At 44.3% G+C, this 18,779-nt stretch overlaps 1 protein-coding gene and 1 pseudogene across 1 annotated transcript; both read left to right on the top strand.

The window, feature by feature from the left end:
• The first annotated feature begins 6,278 nt into the window (after positions 1-6,278).
• Positions 6,279-9,089, top strand: LOC107129373 (uncharacterized). Its single transcript, XM_015448420.4, has 2 exons — positions 6,279-6,717; positions 6,955-9,089. Exons 1-2 carry the CDS (start codon positions 6,294-6,296, stop codon positions 7,158-7,160), a joined length of 630 nt encoding a protein of 209 aa, XP_015303906.1. The 5' UTR covers positions 6,279-6,293; the 3' UTR covers positions 7,161-9,089.
• Positions 9,090-9,691: 602 nt separating this feature from the next.
• LOC123573121 (mitochondrial import receptor subunit TOM6 homolog pseudogene) lies at positions 9,692-11,180 on the top strand (annotated as a pseudogene).
• The last annotated feature ends 7,599 nt before the right edge of the window (positions 11,181-18,779 follow it).

Below are 18,779 nucleotides of genomic sequence, written 5' to 3'. Positions count from 1 at the left end.
ATGCAAAAAATTAGCCGGGCGTGGCAGCGGGCACCTGTAGTCCCAGCTACTTGGGAGGCTGAGGCATGAGAATGGCGTGAACCCAGGAGGCAGAGCTTGCGGTGAGCCGAGATCACACCACTGCACTCTAGCCTGGGTGACTGAGTGAGACTCCATCTCTGCACTCAAAGGAGGAGACTGTAAGGACCCTGGAGAGGCAAAGCCAGTGCGAATGAGAAGGGAATCAGAGGATGGAGGATGATGAGGGGGCAGGAGGGAGTGAAGGGAGACCAATAGGGAAGCAGCTGGTGTGGTGGAGATCCTTCACAAAACCCACCCTCCCCTCTGCCCAAACAATTAGAGCCCAAAAAAGGCCATGTATTTCCCAGGCTCCCTTGCAGTTAGATGTGGCCAGCATGGGTTACCTTTGCTTGAGTAACAGGAGTGAAGTTGCTGTGCCCCTGCCCAAGCCCAGTCGCCTGTTATAGCCTCCTTCCTCTCCTTGTAGGCTGCTAAGCCAGGACAAGTACAGCCTTGCAAACCCGGGCTCCCAGGACTCAGGCCTGTAACACAGGCGAGAAGTCCATGTCTTTGTCATTGAGTCACGCTATTGTGGGGTCACTTGTTACAGCAGCAGAGCCTTTCTTGCTGACTAATGAGAGCAGAGGAGCAGCCAGGCCTGCATCCTCCTCGCCCCAGTGGTGCATTCATGGCAGGAACCTGGAATAACCACTGTGTCTAGGCTCAAGTGTGCTCAGGGCAGGGCTCCTGGTGGTGAGTGATGCTCAGGATGGAGAGCCCGGCTATGGAGACAGGCTGGTACCTGGGTAGCACATCTCACTCACCCAGGGCTGACTATGTAATTTGCAGGGCCCAGTGCAAAGTGAAAATGCAGGGCCCCTTATTCAAAAATTATTCAGAATTTCAAAAAGGTGACAGCCAAGTAATAAGCAAGCCCAAGACATTACTGTGTAAAAGACTACAAGGCCCAGGAAACAGGCCTGTCCCACCCCACTACTATCCTGAAACAGTGAGCTCCTGCCTGTGCAGCTGCCCCATCTCCCAGCAGGCTGCACCCAGGAGCCTGTGAATGTCCATCAGGGCCTCAGCTGTAAGGAAGAGCCCTGAATCAAGGTTCACACTCATTGGAGGAGCATCACCAGTATGACAAGAGGGAGCAAAAACCAGCCTAACTTACTCAGCAAAAAAGGGAGATAGCAGAGCAACCACCCCACGACTCTAGGATGGGATCAAAGCCACTAAAAAAAAAAAATAAAATAAATAAATAAATAAATAAATAAATAAATAAAAAAAGTAGAAGTCACTGCAGGAGAGCCTTAGTTTATTTCTACCCTGATATTTATAAATTGTGAGCAAGCTGGCTTAAATGACTCTGAGTTCCCATAAGCAATATTCCTTCACATAAAATCATAAACTAGAATAGGTTCCTTAGTGTGGTAGGCAAAAAGATGGCCCCAGGATGTCCATGTCCTAATCCCCACAGCCTGTGACTATGTCACCTGACTTTGCAAAGTAGTGGATTTTTGCAGATGTCAAGGGTATGGAGCTTGAGATGGGGAGGCCAACCTAAATGATCCAGGTGAGCCTGCCCAATTTATTCGTGTGAATCCTGAAGAGAGGCGCTCCTTCCTCAGCTGTTCAGAAGGAGAGGGAGACTGGCGGGCTCTGATCATGGAGGAAGGGGCTATGAGCAGAGGAATGCAGCCAGGGGCCAGGAGAGGGATTCTCTGAGAGCCTCCAGGGGAACAGAGCCTGCCCACACTTTCATCTCAGTTTACACTTCTGACCTGCAGAACCGTAAGATCATAAATCATGGATTTTTGCAGTTCTAAACTACCACATTTGCAGTAATTTATTACAGCAGCAATAGAAACCTAATACACTTAGGTTAGCAGTAACCAAAAACACCAAAATTACTTTTCTTCACAAAATCCATTCTATGTTCGGCGGTGCACATGGTGAGGCACTATTGAAGGGAAGAGCCAAATGATGTAAGAATGTAGTCTGCTCCCCCAAATTCTCAGATAGACAGGGGGATCTTTGTAAAAGATGTAAATGAGCGAGGGAGCCCTGGTGGCTTTTGGTATCTTATCTCACTTTGTTTTTAAGAAGGCAGAGGGTCCATTTCAAGCTGGGGTGCCTGAGGGTGCTAACACCATGCCTGGGGGTGCTGTTCCCAGAAGGCAATTTGAAGAGGAAACCTGGGTGAAGTATCAGTGCTAACTGACATTCATGTTTGTTTGTTTGTTTTGTTGTGGTTATATATATGTGTGTGTGTGTGTACACACATATATATATATAAATTTTCCATTGTCACCATCTTTAAGGATGCAATTCGGTGGCATTGATTAAATTCATGATGGTGTGGTACGAGCACCATGATCTATTTCCAACACTTTCCATCATCCCCAACAGAACAATATTCTACCTATTGAACAATAACTCCCGACACCCCTCCCCCAGCTCCTTGCAGCCACCACTCCACTTCCTGTCTCTATGAATTTGTCTACACCAGGGACTTCATGTAAGTGGAATCCTGCAGGGTTTGTCCTTCTGTGACTGGCTCGTTTCACTGAGCACAATGTTCTTATCCATGTTGAGGCACGGGTCAGTGCTCCCTTCCTTACAGCTCATGCTCCATTGTATGGATGCACCACGTTTTGTGTACTCATTCATCGGTGAGGGGCACTGGGCTGATCCTTCCTCTCGGCTATGGTGAATACTGGCTACGGCTGCTGTGAATCCTGGTGCACAAGCATCAGACATTCCCATTTTTAGTTCCAGGGACATGCAGTGCCTTCTCCCCCAGGAGGGTTGAAAACTCCATGTCCCTGGGACATTATGAATGGCACATCTCCCTCCCCAAGGGGATGTAGTGTAGCGAGATTGATGGGGGAAGTTTAGGCACTGGCTGATTAAAATGTTCATAGAATGACTTATGGACTCGGAATTGCGGAGTTGGACGCACTTGAGTTTTTTAGTTTTTTTGATAATTAGTAGTGGAATTTTAAGGGCTGTTTTTTGTTTATCAGTCTCTCTAATTCCTTATCAATCTCACTACATTTCAAGTAGACATGTAAAAATTTAAGGCTAGAGGGCTGAATCAGGCCTAACCGATACAATTATTTTTCTAGTGTCCTTAGGAGTACATCTTGTCAGTCATTCTGTTCAGAGACCGTGAGAAAACCACTGGTCTGGAACCCCAGATGTTCTGTGCAGTCCTTGGCTTGTTTTGCCTGGATACCAGAAGCAGCATTTGTGCGTGGGCCCAGCAGTGGTATCTGTCCCCGCACCGTCTTCAGGGCTGGCCCCGGGCCCAGGTCCTCCTACTGCCGGGGAGTAGTGGCCGCAGCTCCAGGCTGAGGTCCGGCTCTGTCCACGGGGAACCACGCGTGGGTGCAGGCACTGGGTCTTGGATCACACATGCGCACTCCGAGCACAGCGCATTACTCTTTTTTCCTGCCCAGATGACTTTTTAAATAGAAAAATAACCCTGACTCTAACGTGTTCTCAGCCCGTGAACAATGGATACTTGCTGGACAAGGGGCTGCGGGCCCTATCTGCAGGCAGCTTGGGCCTGTGGGGGAGGTTCCAGTGACTGCAACTACCCGGAGGCTGGGAACACAGGATCCCAGCCTCCCAGTCCTACCTCCTTCCTTGGAGGGAAGGGAGGGCTGTGACCCCTTCCTGGGGGGCTGTGAACTGCTCCCTCCCAGGTCCCTTCCCTCTTTCACTCTCCCCTTGGAGGACTAGGGGTCCGCAGGGGCAGGGGATCACATAGGGTGGCACCCGTCACTACAGAGGGGTGCAGGGTTGCAGTAGCGGGGGCTGGGGTGCCTGGGGCACTCAGGAGCCGCGCGGGGGCGAGTGCACTGGTGCGTGTGGGTCGAGGGAATGGTGACAGCGGAGGCGGGAGCTGAAAAGGCACGGGTGCGGCTAGGGGACCCTGCGCTGGAACTGCCGGCCCTCGCGCGCCCCTCGCGGGCCCCCCCGGGCCCCCCGCCCGCCCGCGGCTGCTGCCGTCAGAGCCGCCTGCGTCAATGCTGCTCGGTGACACACACAGCTTTTTTTCTTCTGCTCCTTTTTCTCAATGAGAGGAGCCTAATGGGATTTTTATTATCAGACTCATAAATCAAACCGTTAAGCCGTCACGTCTGGCACGTGGACAACACCCCAGCTCCCTGCCCCCCGCGGCAAATGGAGGGGGCTAGAGCTGCGTTTTCCCCTTTTCAAGAAAATCTTCAAATATTTTATCTTTATGTTTTGAAAGTCGCAGCAATAAACAGAGCTCAGCTTGCTGTGGCTGGTGCAGCTCTACACGGATGCAGAGCTGGTCCTCCCGTTCCCTGGAAGTGGTTTTGCAAAGTTGTTGGTTTTGCAAACAAAAAAAGGGTAAAAAATGGGGTTTGCAGGCAAATAGGTTGGTTAGAGAGAACCGACAGATATTTCAAGCTACTGCAACATAAATCTATGTAAACATTGCATCAGTGGGGGTTGTGGGCACAGACTTTGGAGCAGCCCTGCCCTGATGCTTGTGTTACTGACACAAAACAAAACCCCAGCTATGAATGCAAATCAAGGAGCAAAGACGTCAGCAACTAAGGCGATCTGGAGCGCTAGGAATCCTGAAAGCTTCTGCATTCTCATGGCTACTTGTGTGTAGATTTCTAATAAGATAAATCGGCACTGGTGTATCTAATTAATGGTTGTCCTCCAACAAGCCACTGGACAGCACTTATTAGCCATGGGAGATGGGAAGCCAGGTGAACCCCCAAAGGAATCTCAGTGCAGCCCCTTCCTCATTTTGGTCAGAGACTCAACCAGAGTGTGAAAGCGAAGCAAAGTCAAAGGGGGTCCAGGGACTAAGCTGTTGGGGCAAGGACCCTTGGAGAGGGAGGTCCCAGTTTCCAGAGTCGGACACAGAAAAATGTGTTCCACCTCTTGGGAATTGCCTCTTGTGAGCAGCCATATATATTCACGGGGTCATCTAACAGGGAACTGTGAAGGGTCTGCAAGCCCGTCATCTGGTCACTCTGAAGCCAGGTCTCCAGGTTCCCTGATGAAATTATCCTGCCTCTGATGGGGGAGTGTTCCGGGAACCTTTGGGACAGCCTTTGCTGGCTCGCAGCTCATCAAATCTTCACAGAGCTCAAGGCATGGTCTTCAATTAAAAGCCTGGACCACATGTCAGGTGGGCAGAGGGCTACCGCTTTAGGGTAAAGTGGCTACAAGGAGAGTGGCCTGATATTTTGTATATATTCATGACCATTTTAATTTCCTCTTCCCAGCCTGTGTTCTGCATTTCTCCAGATGTCTTCAAAGGACATATAGGATGCCCAGGAGCAGAGCGGTTGGGTCTGTTCTTTCTAATTCCAGACCTTTCTGGTCTTGAGTCATGGTTTTCTCAGGGTCCAGTGAAAACAGCAGCGCTCCGGAGCTGCAGACCCAGGCTGGGAGCTGCCGCAGGGGCGCACTTGTCGGCCAGTAGCCACTGCCTAGGATCATTGCCCTGCGCAGTTGGACGGCTTCCACGCATCATCTAATTCTCACTGCATTCTTATAGCAGGACAAGTTCTCTGGATTTGTGTGAACTTTTTAAATAAGAGTTAATAAGTCAATGATTGCCAGATGAGAGAGGCAGCTTATGTGTTTTTAAGAAGCATCAAACCCGCCCCCCACCTCCATATTCTTCCACCCCAGCAAAGAACGAGCCAGGAAGGCACTGCAAGGGGGAAGGGAGGGGCGGGAGGATCCGTGAGAGGAAAGATAAATATTTGCATCTTCACTTGTGTGCATCATTAGGGTGACCCGTGGGTGCCAAAGATGATGTATTTTATACTGAACATGGTATTGGCAATTTTGGGGTGCGCAATGAAAAAGAAATTGGCGTGAGCACATCTAGCCTTAAGACACGATTTCAAATATAACTTCCGTCATTCACATCTAGACCCATATGCTGATATGAGTAATAACTGTGCTAAGCAAAAGTAGATTAGGTGCAATAAATATAAGACCTATATTCCCATGTTGATTGATGGACTTCAGTGGAATATTCCATTTTAGCAACCGATATATTGCATAAATGAGTTAACATTGGTCCCATTGCAAAATGATTTTTTATACAGAATTAGAGAGGCTGACATCAGGAATGCTGCTAGAAAATTATTAGCTCACTTTTTACATCCAAGGGGGTGAAATGATACACTTTGGAAATTTGTACAAATAGACAAGTGGATGGATGTCGATGTCAGTGGGGAGAAACGGGGGGCCAGGTCCCGTTTTGAGGAGAGGAGATGGGCCCGGCGGGGGCGGAGGAGCGGGTCGCGCCGCTGACTTTAGCCAAGGACAAGATGGGGTGGGCGCCTGCCGGTGGCCGACTCCGCCCCTGCCTCTCAGGGGTGCGCGTCATCCGCGCAGCCGCGGATCCTGGCCCGGGGAGCCACCGGTCCAGCCTTGCGCCTGGAAGCCGGACTCGGAGACGTCCACCCGGTGGAGAGACGCGAGGGAGGCGTGCAGACAGGGGCTGCTCACACGGAGAGCCCGGGAAGCCGGCAGGGCGCAGGCGGGGCGGGTCCCGGGGCAGAGCAGTGACCATCTGCGTCCTGCATAGCGCTGCCACCAGGAGAGGAAAATCCACTGGAGGTTGTGCTGTGTGCGTTCTCCAAGAGGGAAGCTCAGTACGGGCACTCCCTTCGTCCGCTTCAGGAGGACCGCACGGTGTGTGGGGGTGTGTGTGTGTGCGCGCGCGCATGTGCCTGTGTGTGCATGTGTGTATGTGCGTGTGTGCGTATATGCGTATGTGCGTGCGTGTGTGTGTGTGGCTCGTGCACATACGTAAGCACACCCTCGGTACATAGAAACTCACAGAAACATACAGTAATCCTGTATAAAGATTATGAGTCTAGAAAACATATACTGCCTGTCATTTTTCTCGACTGTCTCTGTGCCTTCTAGATATTTCGGTGTCCTCCGCGTGCTTCATTTTTATCAGACTCCTGGGTGTGTGCAAGGAGGGAACGCAGGCGCGGAACTCAGGCGCGGAAGATGTAGTTTGTGCATTAGGAAGCCTCCGTTGGAGCGCCACTGACGTCTGCACCTCTGCGCTAGGCTCTGCTGCAATACATCAGACTGACTGCAGGATCGCTGCCTCTTTGCTCTAATATATGTGCACTGCTGGTTAGGAAAATCCTCAGCCATACCGTGACTCTAGCTAGCTAGTCAATGTATTTAATTTTGTTAATTGAAAGGAAGGACTAAGGAGGGAAAAGAATGCAAAGGAAACATGAAAAGATTTTACAAATTTTTAAATGCTTATTTTTCCAGATGGAAGGTTGAGACAGTACGAATAGAGACACTTCATGGCTGCAGATGTTGATGCTTTTGCTAAATGAACAGCCCAACTCAGTTCTGTGAAATTGCATCATATTTCTTTTCCAGAAGACACAAATCTTTTGACTGTTGTGCTTCTCTTTGTATATGTTACTGTTAAAAAAAATGTGAGGAAAAAATACTTTAATGTGATGTCAATTCTTAGATTTCATCCGTCTCAATAATTTTTGCAGGGCCTCATCACTTCACTTTCAGTGTGATGACATTTGCTTTTGAATGTATTGTCTTGTGTTGAGGTCATGGAAGATATGAATGAGGCAGGAAGATCGTTACAAATGAACCATAATTAATATCTACATAGTTCTCATGGATTGTCAGGCAGCCCCCTAGAGTGCTGATTTGCTAGCGAGCTGTGGGGGTCACTCTGCAGGGGGACCGGGCAGGCCTAGAAGTAACTGTAGATTCCCCTTTGAAAACTTGTCACTGGGCTTGGGTATCTCAACATTAATACTCTTGCATGAGTAGAAGCAGCAGAATGTCCTGGAACCTCAAGGAGGGTTTGGGGGTAACAATGCCAACATGAGGAAACCACTGTAGAAGCAGAATGGTGGAGTTCTGTCTTGGGACAGTATTAGCACCTGTCGGGGAGTGGACGTTGTGCCAATTTGCTAGGGTTGCCCTAACAAAGTCCTACAAAACTGGGAGGCTCAAAACAAAAGAAATAGCTTTTCTTACAGTCTGAAGGCTGGAAATCTGAAATGAAGGCGTCAGCAGGGCCAGGCTCCCTCTAAGACCCTGTGTGGGTCCCCTCCAGCTTCTTCCAGCTCCTGGTCCTGGCAGACAATCCTGGCGTTCCTTGGCTTGTAGCTCATCACTAATCCCTGCCCTGCTGTCAAGGCTGTCTTCTTCCTGAGTGTCTCTGTCTCTGACTCTTGTCCTCTTCTTAAGGGGACACCAGTTGTATTGGATTGGAACCTGCCCAAATGACCTCATCTTAACTTGATTACATCTGCAGATATCTTATATTACAAATAAGGTCATATGGACAGGTGCTCATTTTTTCAAAGGACACAACAGGACCCACGACAGATGTTTTGGGATTGTACTTCTGCTTCAGCCAGGGAGGAACTTGTCCTGAATTTCTCAAAAGAGGTGATGAAGAGTAACAGAGGGAATTGGGCCAGAATTTCCACACCATCTAGCATTACAGTGTTCCGTGGCTGATGGCATTAGCAGGTCAGCATTAGCAGCTGGAAGGAAAGCTGATGGGAGCCAGGACTGGAGGGGCGTCGACAGGGCAGATCTGCGGTGGTGAGGGTGGTGGCTCTCAGGCCGCCAAGAAAAACACCAGGAGCTGCAGGGCCCATGCCAGGGGAAGGAAGGGGTGTTGTGGGTCTTTAGGGCCTAGTGTTTCCCCAGATGGGGACCCCAGCCCACTGCTTTTCTTGTACCTGTTCCTCCTGTCCTTCTTCAGTGACGAGGTCTGGGGAAGCAAGAATGGATGTCCACATAATGAAGCACCAAGTTAATGGAAGGGATTGTGGATTTACTGAATCTTTTACTTCAGCCCTATGTGTGATGCACTGTGTCGGGACTTCATGGGCAGGTACAATGGGTGTTAGCTTATAATAATAACTCACAGTTAAAGCACAGCCGGGCCAGTGATATTTCCAGCTGTATTCCACAGGATCCTAGTGCTCAAACCAAAATATTGCAAAACTGAGGGAACACTGTCAAAAATAAATACTTTGTCTTCTTCAGTTCTGTGTATTTGCTGTGTGTGTGCATTTTGTAAGGAGTTTCATTTGGGGAAAGGATTGAACAAATTAAATAATGCATTTATTCATTCAACAAATAGGTGAGCTGGGCACGGTGGCTCACACTTGTAATCCCAGCTATTTGGGAGGCCAAGGCAGGTGGATCACCTGAGGTCAGGAGTTCGAGACCAGCCTGGCCAACATGGTGAAACCCCATCTCTACTAAAAATACCAAAAAATTAGCCAGTTGTGGTGGTGCATGCCTGCATTCCCAGCTACTAGGTAGGCTGAGGCAGGAGAATCGCTTGAACCTGGGAGGCAGAGGTTGCAGTGAGCCGAGATTACACCACTGCACTCTAGCCTGGATGACAGAGCAAGACACTATCTCAAAAAAAAATGTAGATCCCTGTGCTTCAGGTACTACTAGAAGATATACCCACAAAAGAAATTAATAGTAATTCCTGCAAGTGTGGAACTACCATTCTATTGGGTGAGCAGCATATAATTAATGATAACAAATGAGAAAAATAGGTACTACGGTGATAGAAGGTGACCTATGGCTCTGAGAAAAAGCAAACACAGCAGGATGATGGGAGACTAGGGCCATGAGGGTAGGCTCCATGGAGACGAGGCATTCGGCAGAGTTGGAACTGGTGAAGGAGTCCGCAATGTGGTGTCTGTGTAAAGAAGGTTCTGGGCCGAGGGTTGAGCTGCTGTGATGACTTGATGGTGAGCATGGGCCCAGCGTGTTAGAGAAATGGCAAGGAGGCCAGAGTGGCCAAGGCAGAGGGGGCAGGAAATAGAGGCCAACACCCAAGGCAAAGAGCAAGCCCTGCAGGTGCTTGCAAGGATTTTGGATTTTACTCTGAGTGAAATGGAGAGCCAGCCATTCCTTGGTGGCGCAAAGCATGACATGGTATGACTTGCATTATAGAAGGATGTTTCTGGCCACAGGGAGGAAAATGGACTGGAGGGGCAGGTGGAAAGCAGGGAGACCCAGGATGAGGCTACTGCAGGAATCCAAGTGAGGCATGATGTTTGCTCAGAACAAGGCTGTAGCAGTGGGAATGGTAACATGATGTCGTATTCTGAGTCTATCTTGAAGATGAAGCTAATGGGATGTCCTATGGGGCATCATGAAATAGAGGAGTCAGGAATGACTTTGAAGAAATGAAAGCTAAGCTTGAACATTTTCCTAGTCCATCTGGGCAGCTACAACAAATACTTTAGACTGGGTAATTTATAAACAACAGATATTGCTCACAGTTCTGGAGACTGAGAAGTCTATGATCAAGGCACCAGCAGGTTCGAGGTCTGAAAGGGCCTCTGTGCTTCCTAGATGGTGCCCTGTTGCTCTGTCCTCACATGGTAGATGAAATGAAAGGGAAAAACAGGCTCCCTCAAGCCTCTTTCTAAGGGCACTAACCCCATTATAATCACCTCGCAAAGTCCCAAGCACTTAATACCATCACTTTGGCGGTTAGGATTTCAACATATGAATGTGAGAGGGACATACACATTCAGACCATAGCAAACATTTTAGTAAGGAACTGAACAATATGAAAAGTAACACACTGCTGGGCACAGTGGCTGACATCTGTAATCCCAGCGCTTTGGGAGGCTGAAGCAGGAGGATCACTTGAAGGCAGGAGTTTGAGACTAGCCTCGGCAACATTACAGATCCTGAGTCTACTAAATTTTTTCTTAAAAATTAGCTGGACAGCTCCACCAAGGCCCATGCGAAGCTGCCTACTACGGCTTCCAGTGGGGTCCCAGTGAGCGCTGCTGGCTCGGCTAATGAAACTCCCGAAATACCAGACAACATGGGAGATTGGCTTCGGGGCGTCTACCTCTTTGCCACAGATAGGAATGACTTCCGGAGGAACTCGATACTAAATTTGGGACTCTTTGCTGTGGGAGTTTGACTGGCCAGGAACTTGAGTGACATTGACCTCATGGCACCTCAGCCAAGGGTGTAGCCAAGTAGACAAATGGAATCCTGTGCTGAACCCGAATCTCCCAAAAGCAGCCTACAATCTGTGACCACCACAAGATGTGCCCTGATGGCAGCTGACGTTTGATTCAGATGGGCACTTTTCTTCCCTCTCCCTGCCTAGTTTCCTTTTGTTCCTTGAGTCCACGCAGAACTCCATTCTCTGGTCAGCAGACAGGCTTAAGCTAAAGTATGGCCTCTGTTTCTATAAAGTTCTGTACATAGTTCCCAAGCTTCTGCAGGGGGTGATCTTTGCTCTTGGCCTGAGAAATAACAGTGCTGTTTTAACAAACATTTGAAATAAATACCGCACACACACAAAAAAAATAGCTGGACATGGTGGTGTGCGCCTGTAGTCCCAGCTACTCAGGAGGCTGAGGTGGGAGGATCTCTTGTGCCCAGGAGTTCAAGGTTGCAGTGAGCTATGATTGTGCCACTGTACTCCAGCCTGGGTGACAGAGCCAGACCCTGTCTCTAAAATAATAAATAAATAATTTTAACAGTAACACATTAATCTGAAAATGAACCAAAAGTCTATTTTAGATTTGGAAAACGCCGTAATCAAAAGTAAGAAGCCAGTGGATGAGTCTAAAATTTAAAGCCAATGCACAGACACAGGGAAAGAGAAATTATTCAACAAGAAAGTGCATCAGGAGAAACTACTCAGACTAGAACACGTGGTGACCAAAGATGGGGAATATCACAAAACATGAGAGATATTTAAAAAGTCGAAATTGATTTACTAAAAATGCCAGAAAGACTAAAATTATCAAATGGGGTAGACGAAACAATTGAACAGATAATGGCTAATAATTTCCCAGAACTGATGAAAAATCAATTCACAGATTCAGAAAGCCCAGTGAATATTTAGCAGGATAAATAAAAAGATGCCCTGACCTAAACACAGCATACAAAAAGCGAGTAGACAGAGTTGCAAAAATGGACTATCTCCAAAGAAGAAAAGACTGACAGATGAATTCTCAAAAAATGAGAAAGGAGGCCTGAAGACAGGATGGACATCATCAAAGAAGGTGCTGAAATAATGGCCAATACTCAATAATGAAGTGAAAGAAAGACATTGTCATTCAAACAGTGACTGAAATTGTTTATCACCACAGACTCACACTAAGGGATCTTCTAGACAATGGGACTATGTTATGATTGGAACGTGGGGCATGAGCTACCTTGTTTGGTACAGATTCTCCCCACATTTCCACCCTAGATGAGAGGCAAAAATGCTGGAAGGAAGAGCAAATGAAGAAATATAAGAGTCAAAGTTAAGTTTCACGTTATGGTACAAAAACAATAATGTATTTTGAGATTAAAATATAGTATTAAAACTCATCAAGATAATGCTATTTAAGCTGAGATCAGGGTAAATGAAATTAAAAGTACTGTAAGGTCCATCTGAGTGTCTCAGCAAGGATAAAATTATTGATTAGCATAAGGGTGTGATTAGCTATGGATGCATTCTGTCTTATCAGAAGGAACACTTGAAGGTGGAGACATTTTAGTGAGAAATATAGATAATTTCAATTTGCTTTAAAAGGCATCTGCCCAGAAGTATTATTTAAATATTACCCCATGCATCCTTAACTACTCTCAGACTAAAGGATGCTATTGTCAAGTTGCAGTAAAAAATCTTGTTTATAATGATTTTTTTCTGTAGTTGGGTTTTGACGGCATCAGCCAGTTCCACAATACATGGGACAATGTTATTGGAAAGTGGGGCATGAGCTACCTTGTTTGGTACGGACTCCTCCCACATTTCCAGCCATCATCCCTGAAGTAGTCTTTCGCCAGTATCTCAGTAGTTGCATATGACATCGTCGTCTTATGCACCTAAATTGCTCCTTTATAAGAAGCCCCATAATGTGCCAATGTTTATTTGTGAAATACTGAACATCTGCTTCTGTTGGGCTTTTCTTTCAGTAACTCTTTTCTTCAGAGAATTCTGTTTGGCCTTTTTAAACTTAACTTGTTATGTTTTATATACAGATGCCACCAGAGTTTTGGTAACTTCATTGCTGTATTACCTAGTGCATCACTGCAAATAATATTCTCTGACTTTAGCACTTTACCGCTGATTTGGCTACCAAACTAATGACAGCATATGAAAGATCATACTTCCAAATAAAGCTGGTGAAACGTTTGGCCTTAATTTCTTTAGAATCACTCTCATCATTATCGTTACATTTACACTATACTACCATATTTAGGAAAGATTTACTGGACTTGATAACAACCAAACAACAACAACAACAAAAGGTTAGCAAAGCTTGTTCTACCATGACTGCATTGGGGAAAAAAGAAGAAACACAAATTTTACTTCTCTAATCTAGATAATAACATTAAAGTATACATTTAAAAATTAGGCTTGGTTAATGTGATGGTTAATATTGAGTGTCAACTTGATTGAATTGAAGGATGCAAACTATTGTTCCTGAGTGTGTCTGCTGTCACGGTGCTGCCAAAGGAGATTAACATTTGAATAAGTGGACTGAGAAAGGCAGATCCACCCTCAATCTATTCGACCCAGCGTGGCTGGAATACAGCAGACTGGCTGAGTCTTCCAGCCTTCATCTTTCTCCCATGCTGGATGCTTCCTGGCTTCGAACATCAGAGTCCAAGTTCTTCAGCTGTTGGACTCTTGGACTTACACAAATGGTTTGCCAGGGGCCCTTGAGCCTTTGGCCACAGACTGAAGGCTGCACTGTGGTCTTCCTTACTTTTGAGATTTTGGGACTCGGACTGATCCACCACTGGTTTCCTTGCTCCTCAGCTTGCAGACGGCCTATAGTGGGACTTTACCTTGTGATGGTGTGAGTCAATTCTTCTTAATAAACTCCCCTTCCCCATATACATAAGTCCTATTAGTTCTGTCCCTCTCAAGAATACTGACTAATACAATTAAGATTAAAGTGATTGTAAAAATAAAAGTTATAAGAGAAATAAATGCTCAAATATTCTTAGATTTTTATATACTATTTAGTTACTGTTGACTGATTAACCTTAAAATACCATACACAGTATGTGTTTCTATTGTACAGGATTAGTTCACAACTAGGAACCTAGGCTAAAAAATAACTTATCAGAGATATTAGGGGCTGCACAGTGCACGGGTGACATATTTCGCAGTTCAATTCCAAGTAAGTTAATTGCCTACTTAAAGAACCCAATAACCTTCAGAAAAGCAGAACAGAATCCAGAGTTGAAGGAATATATTATCTATATCTGGTTTTGATGATGTGCTGAACAGAGCAGAGAAAAATTTCAATGCAAGCATTATAAACATGTTCACCAAATTAAAACAAAATGTAAAATTAGTGAAGTAACAGCCAATCTCAACATAGAAATGGAAACTATTAACAACAGAAATCCTAGGACTGACAAGAATGATTACTAAAATAAAATTAAAACAGCACATTAGAAATGACAGAAAAAAAATCAATGAATTTAAAGAAAAATCATTAGAAATTATCAAACCTGAAGAACAGTCATAAAAGACTGAAGATAAATGGATAAAGTCCCAGGGATTTATGGGACAAAATCAAACGAACATAGGTGTGATTGTATTCCCAGAAGAAGCAGACAAATACAAAATGGTTAAAAAAATTACTGGAAAATATAATAGCCAAAAACTTATTAGATTTGAGAAAGAAAAACAAAACATTAAATCGCACATCCAAGAAGCACACCAAACCCCAAGTAAGACAAATGCAAGCTCACAAAGATGTGTCATAGTCTAACTACTGAAAGAAAAAGCCAAAGAGAAAATATTAAATTAGCAAGGGTAAATAACCCATCATGTACAGTGGGAAAATAATACAGTCAATGACTAACTTCTCATCAGAAACAAGGGAGGCCAGAAGACATTGGAAGAATTTTTTCTAAGAGTTGAAATAAAATACAGACTACTAAGAATTGCATGTGTAATGAAACTCTCCATCAAACATGAAGGTGAAAAAAAGACATTTCTAAATAAATAAAAACTAAGAGAATTTGCTAATAGAATACCAACGGTATAACAAATTCTAGAATAAATTATTCAGGCTAAAATGAAATAACACCAGATGATAATTATTTAGTAAATATAAAAGATAAGAACTCTGTGTGTGTTTAAGGGCATGCATTTCTCTTCATTTCTTTGAAAGACATATATTTAAAAAGCAGTTAATCATCGTATTATTAAGGTTATAAAGTGAATAGAGGCTTTATATATGACAATGTTAGCACAAAGGAGGTAGTAGGGATTCTACTATATTGGCACAAAGTTTCTATATTTTACTAGAACAAGGTCACTGTGAAATTAGAGGCTACTTGATTTATGCAAATTGCATATTTTAATCCCTAGAGAAAGTACTAAAATAATAACACAAAATATAGAAAAATTTCAATAAATGTATTAAGATTATACATTACAAATTATGTTTAACACACACAAATAAGAAAAGCAAAACTAAATGAGACAGATCAAAAACAAATAGCAAAATGGCAGATCTAAATCCAAGCCTATTAATTCTTGCATTAAATATAAATGGCCTAAATATTCTAGTCAAATAGCAGAGATTATCAGACTGGATATAACAGGAAGATCTAATTGTATGTGTTCTACAAGAAATGCACTTCAAATTTATACACACACACACACACACACTGAGATTAGAAAAAGATACCCTATGTAAACCGTAAGCATAAGAAAGCTGAAATGATAATATTAAAGCCAGACAATACAGAATATAAAACTAGGACTATTATTAGAAAACATAAAATATACAAACAGGAGTGGAAGTCAATTTAGCCAAACTGCTTCTTTGAAAAACAATCATGTGAAATTGATAAACATTTACCTAAACTGATGAAAGAAAAGGAAAATAATTAAGATATTATCAATACCAGAAATGAAAAGGAATACCACTACAGATTCTACAGACATTAAAAGGATAACAAAGGCATATTATAAATAACCCTACACCAACAAATTTGATGATTTTTATAAAACAGAAAAATTTTTTGAAAGACATAAATAATCAAAGTTGACACTAACAGATTTATTCTGTGACATGTCAGAAAGGATTTCCAGATACAAATATCAAAATAAAGGGACCACTTGTAAGAATTTCAAGTTCTCAAATAAATGAACTAAAAATTAGGCAAAATAAATTTGATTCTACATGAGGTGGAAGATTTGAATAGATCTATAACATGTAAGTTGAATTAATTATTTAAAATCTTCCCACAAATAAAAGTCTGATTCTGAATGGCTTCATCATTGATTCTATCAAACAATTAAGAAAGAAATAATACCACCCTTACATAGCTCTTACATAAAACTGAAGAGAAAGGAACACTTCTAATACCAACACTGTGTGCTCACTCTCTCTCTCTCTCACTTTCATACTCAAACACAAACACACAAACACTCTCATATACTAAATATTAGTGTATTTCTTGACTATAGGGGCAAAATCCTTTAAAAATAATAAGCACTTCCAGTTTCTGGTCCTATGTGTAAGTAGCTTAGAAATCCTAACAACAAATAAAGAACTGAATACATTGAAAAATCAACAATTCTTCTTAGCTCCATCAGACAAGTTAAGTGAAATTGCAGGGCAATTTGCTTCCCCACAGTTTGGAGAGATAAATAAGCGCATACAGAAATCACAACTTACTGGAACAGAAACTTCATGGCAACTAGTACTGTTAAGAAAAACTGTTGGCCGGGCGCGGTGGCTCAAGCCTGTAATCCCAGCACTTTGGGAGGCCGAGACGGGCGGATCACGAGGTCAGGAGATCGAGACCATCCTGGCGAACACGGTGAAACCCCGTCTCTACTAAAAAAATACAAAAAACTAGCCGGGCGAGGTGGCGGGCGCCTGTAGTCCCAGCTACTCGGGAGGCTGAGGCAGGAGAATGGCGTGAACCCGGGAGGCGGAGCTTGCAGTGAGCTGAGATCCGGCCACTGCGCTCCAGCCCCGGCGACAGAGCGAGACTCCGTCTCAAAAAAAAAAAAAAAAAGAAAAACTGTTTTATTAATGAGATGTTGGAGGCTCACTGTCGACAAGTTTGAGAGTTAAGAACTCCAGAGGAGCCAATCACAGGGGCCTGTCACACTTTTGTGAGTTTTATCACCAGGGGTTCAACCAGGTCATCACAATGAATATTGGAGAAAAATTCCCCCACGCAGGTGGAGGGAAAATGTAATCCTTTTGTAATATACCAGAGCCTCCTGTTTTTCTCAAAAAGGCCTGCCCTCAGGAGAAACTATTTAATCAGAGCATAACCTTCTGGCATTTTATCAGAGTCTACCCTACCTGGCGGGAGAAACATACACAACTCCAGCCCCCACCAGTACCGTGTCCCACATAAGGGGGGTTACTAAGAAATACTGGTGAACCTTACTGTCCATGGCACAGGCTCACTAAAAAACAGACTTTATCATAGGACTATAGAACATTTCCCCTTTCCCTACACCTTAATCACCTCATTGCTAAAAGCCTATTTACTGTTGTTCCTTTTACCTAGATTTTACTTACAGATCCTGGGCAGGGAGGATGTAATGAGTCAAGAGTGCAGTCATCCATCCCCAGGTCATGCCAGGAAGGAATGGAGGGCCAGTCAGAGAGAGAGGAAAGCCCGTGGCAACCAGCAGGGAGTAGAGTATGGATCACTTTAAGATTACTGGCAAATGTCTGATTAGTTTGTTTAAAGGAAACAGCAGGAAAGTGAGAGCCCAGTCTGCTAGGCAAGAGAGATGCCTCTAAGTTCTCATCTCTGGCCACCGGCTTAAGCCATTTGGGTGTGGTGTAGAACAGAAACTGTGCCAGGGTTAGCCGAGTCCTTCCTCTGGATAAGAAAGTTAAATTTGCATTCAAAATGGATGCCAAGGAAACATAAAAATTGTAAGAATTTGGCCGGGCACGGTGGCTCAAGCCTGTAATCCCAGCACTTTGGGAGGCCGAGACGGGCGGATCATGAGGTCAGGAGATTGAGACCAGCCTGGCTAACACGGTGAAACCCCGTCTCTACTAAAAATACAAAAAACTAGCCGGGCGAGGTGGCGGGCGCCTGTAGTCCCAGCTATTTGGGAGGCTGAGGCAGGAGAATGGCGTAAACCTGGGAGGCAGAGCTTGTAGTGAGCTGAGATCCGGCCACTGCACTCCAGCCTGGGTGACAGAGTGAGACTCTGTCTCAAAAAAAAAAAAAAAAAATTGTAAGAATTCATTACAATCTAGTCAATAAAAGAAATCAAATGCATTTTTATAAACTAACAGTGAACACTTGGAAAATTAAATTTTTAAAAATCCATGATGACAATAGCAAAAAAAAGCATGCAAAAATGTGCAAGACTTGAACACTGAAAATTACAGGCTACTTCTGAGGGGACTCAAAGAATACTTCCATTTATATGTATGTTCTTGGATTGGTAAATTCAATAGTGAGATGTTAATTCTCCTATACGGGTCAAAACAATTCCAATCCAACTCCCAGCATACTTTTTTAGAAATTGACAAACCAATTCTAAAGTGTACGTGAGTATGCAAGGGACCTGGAGAAACAAAGCAGTTTTCAGAAAAAGAACAAAGTTGAAAAACTTATGTTACCTGATTTTAAGACACACAATAAAGTAATAATAAACAAGATAATGTGGTACTGGTATAAGGATAGACACATAAATCAATGGAACAGAATTAATTTAT

Source organism: Macaca fascicularis, chromosome 4 (assembly GCF_037993035.2).
Source record: "Macaca fascicularis isolate 582-1 chromosome 4, T2T-MFA8v1.1".
Lineage (NCBI taxonomy): Eukaryota > Metazoa > Chordata > Mammalia > Primates > Cercopithecidae > Macaca > Macaca fascicularis.
Note: the sequence above shows the minus strand (reverse complement) of the source record. Positions and strands in the feature narration are given on the sequence as shown.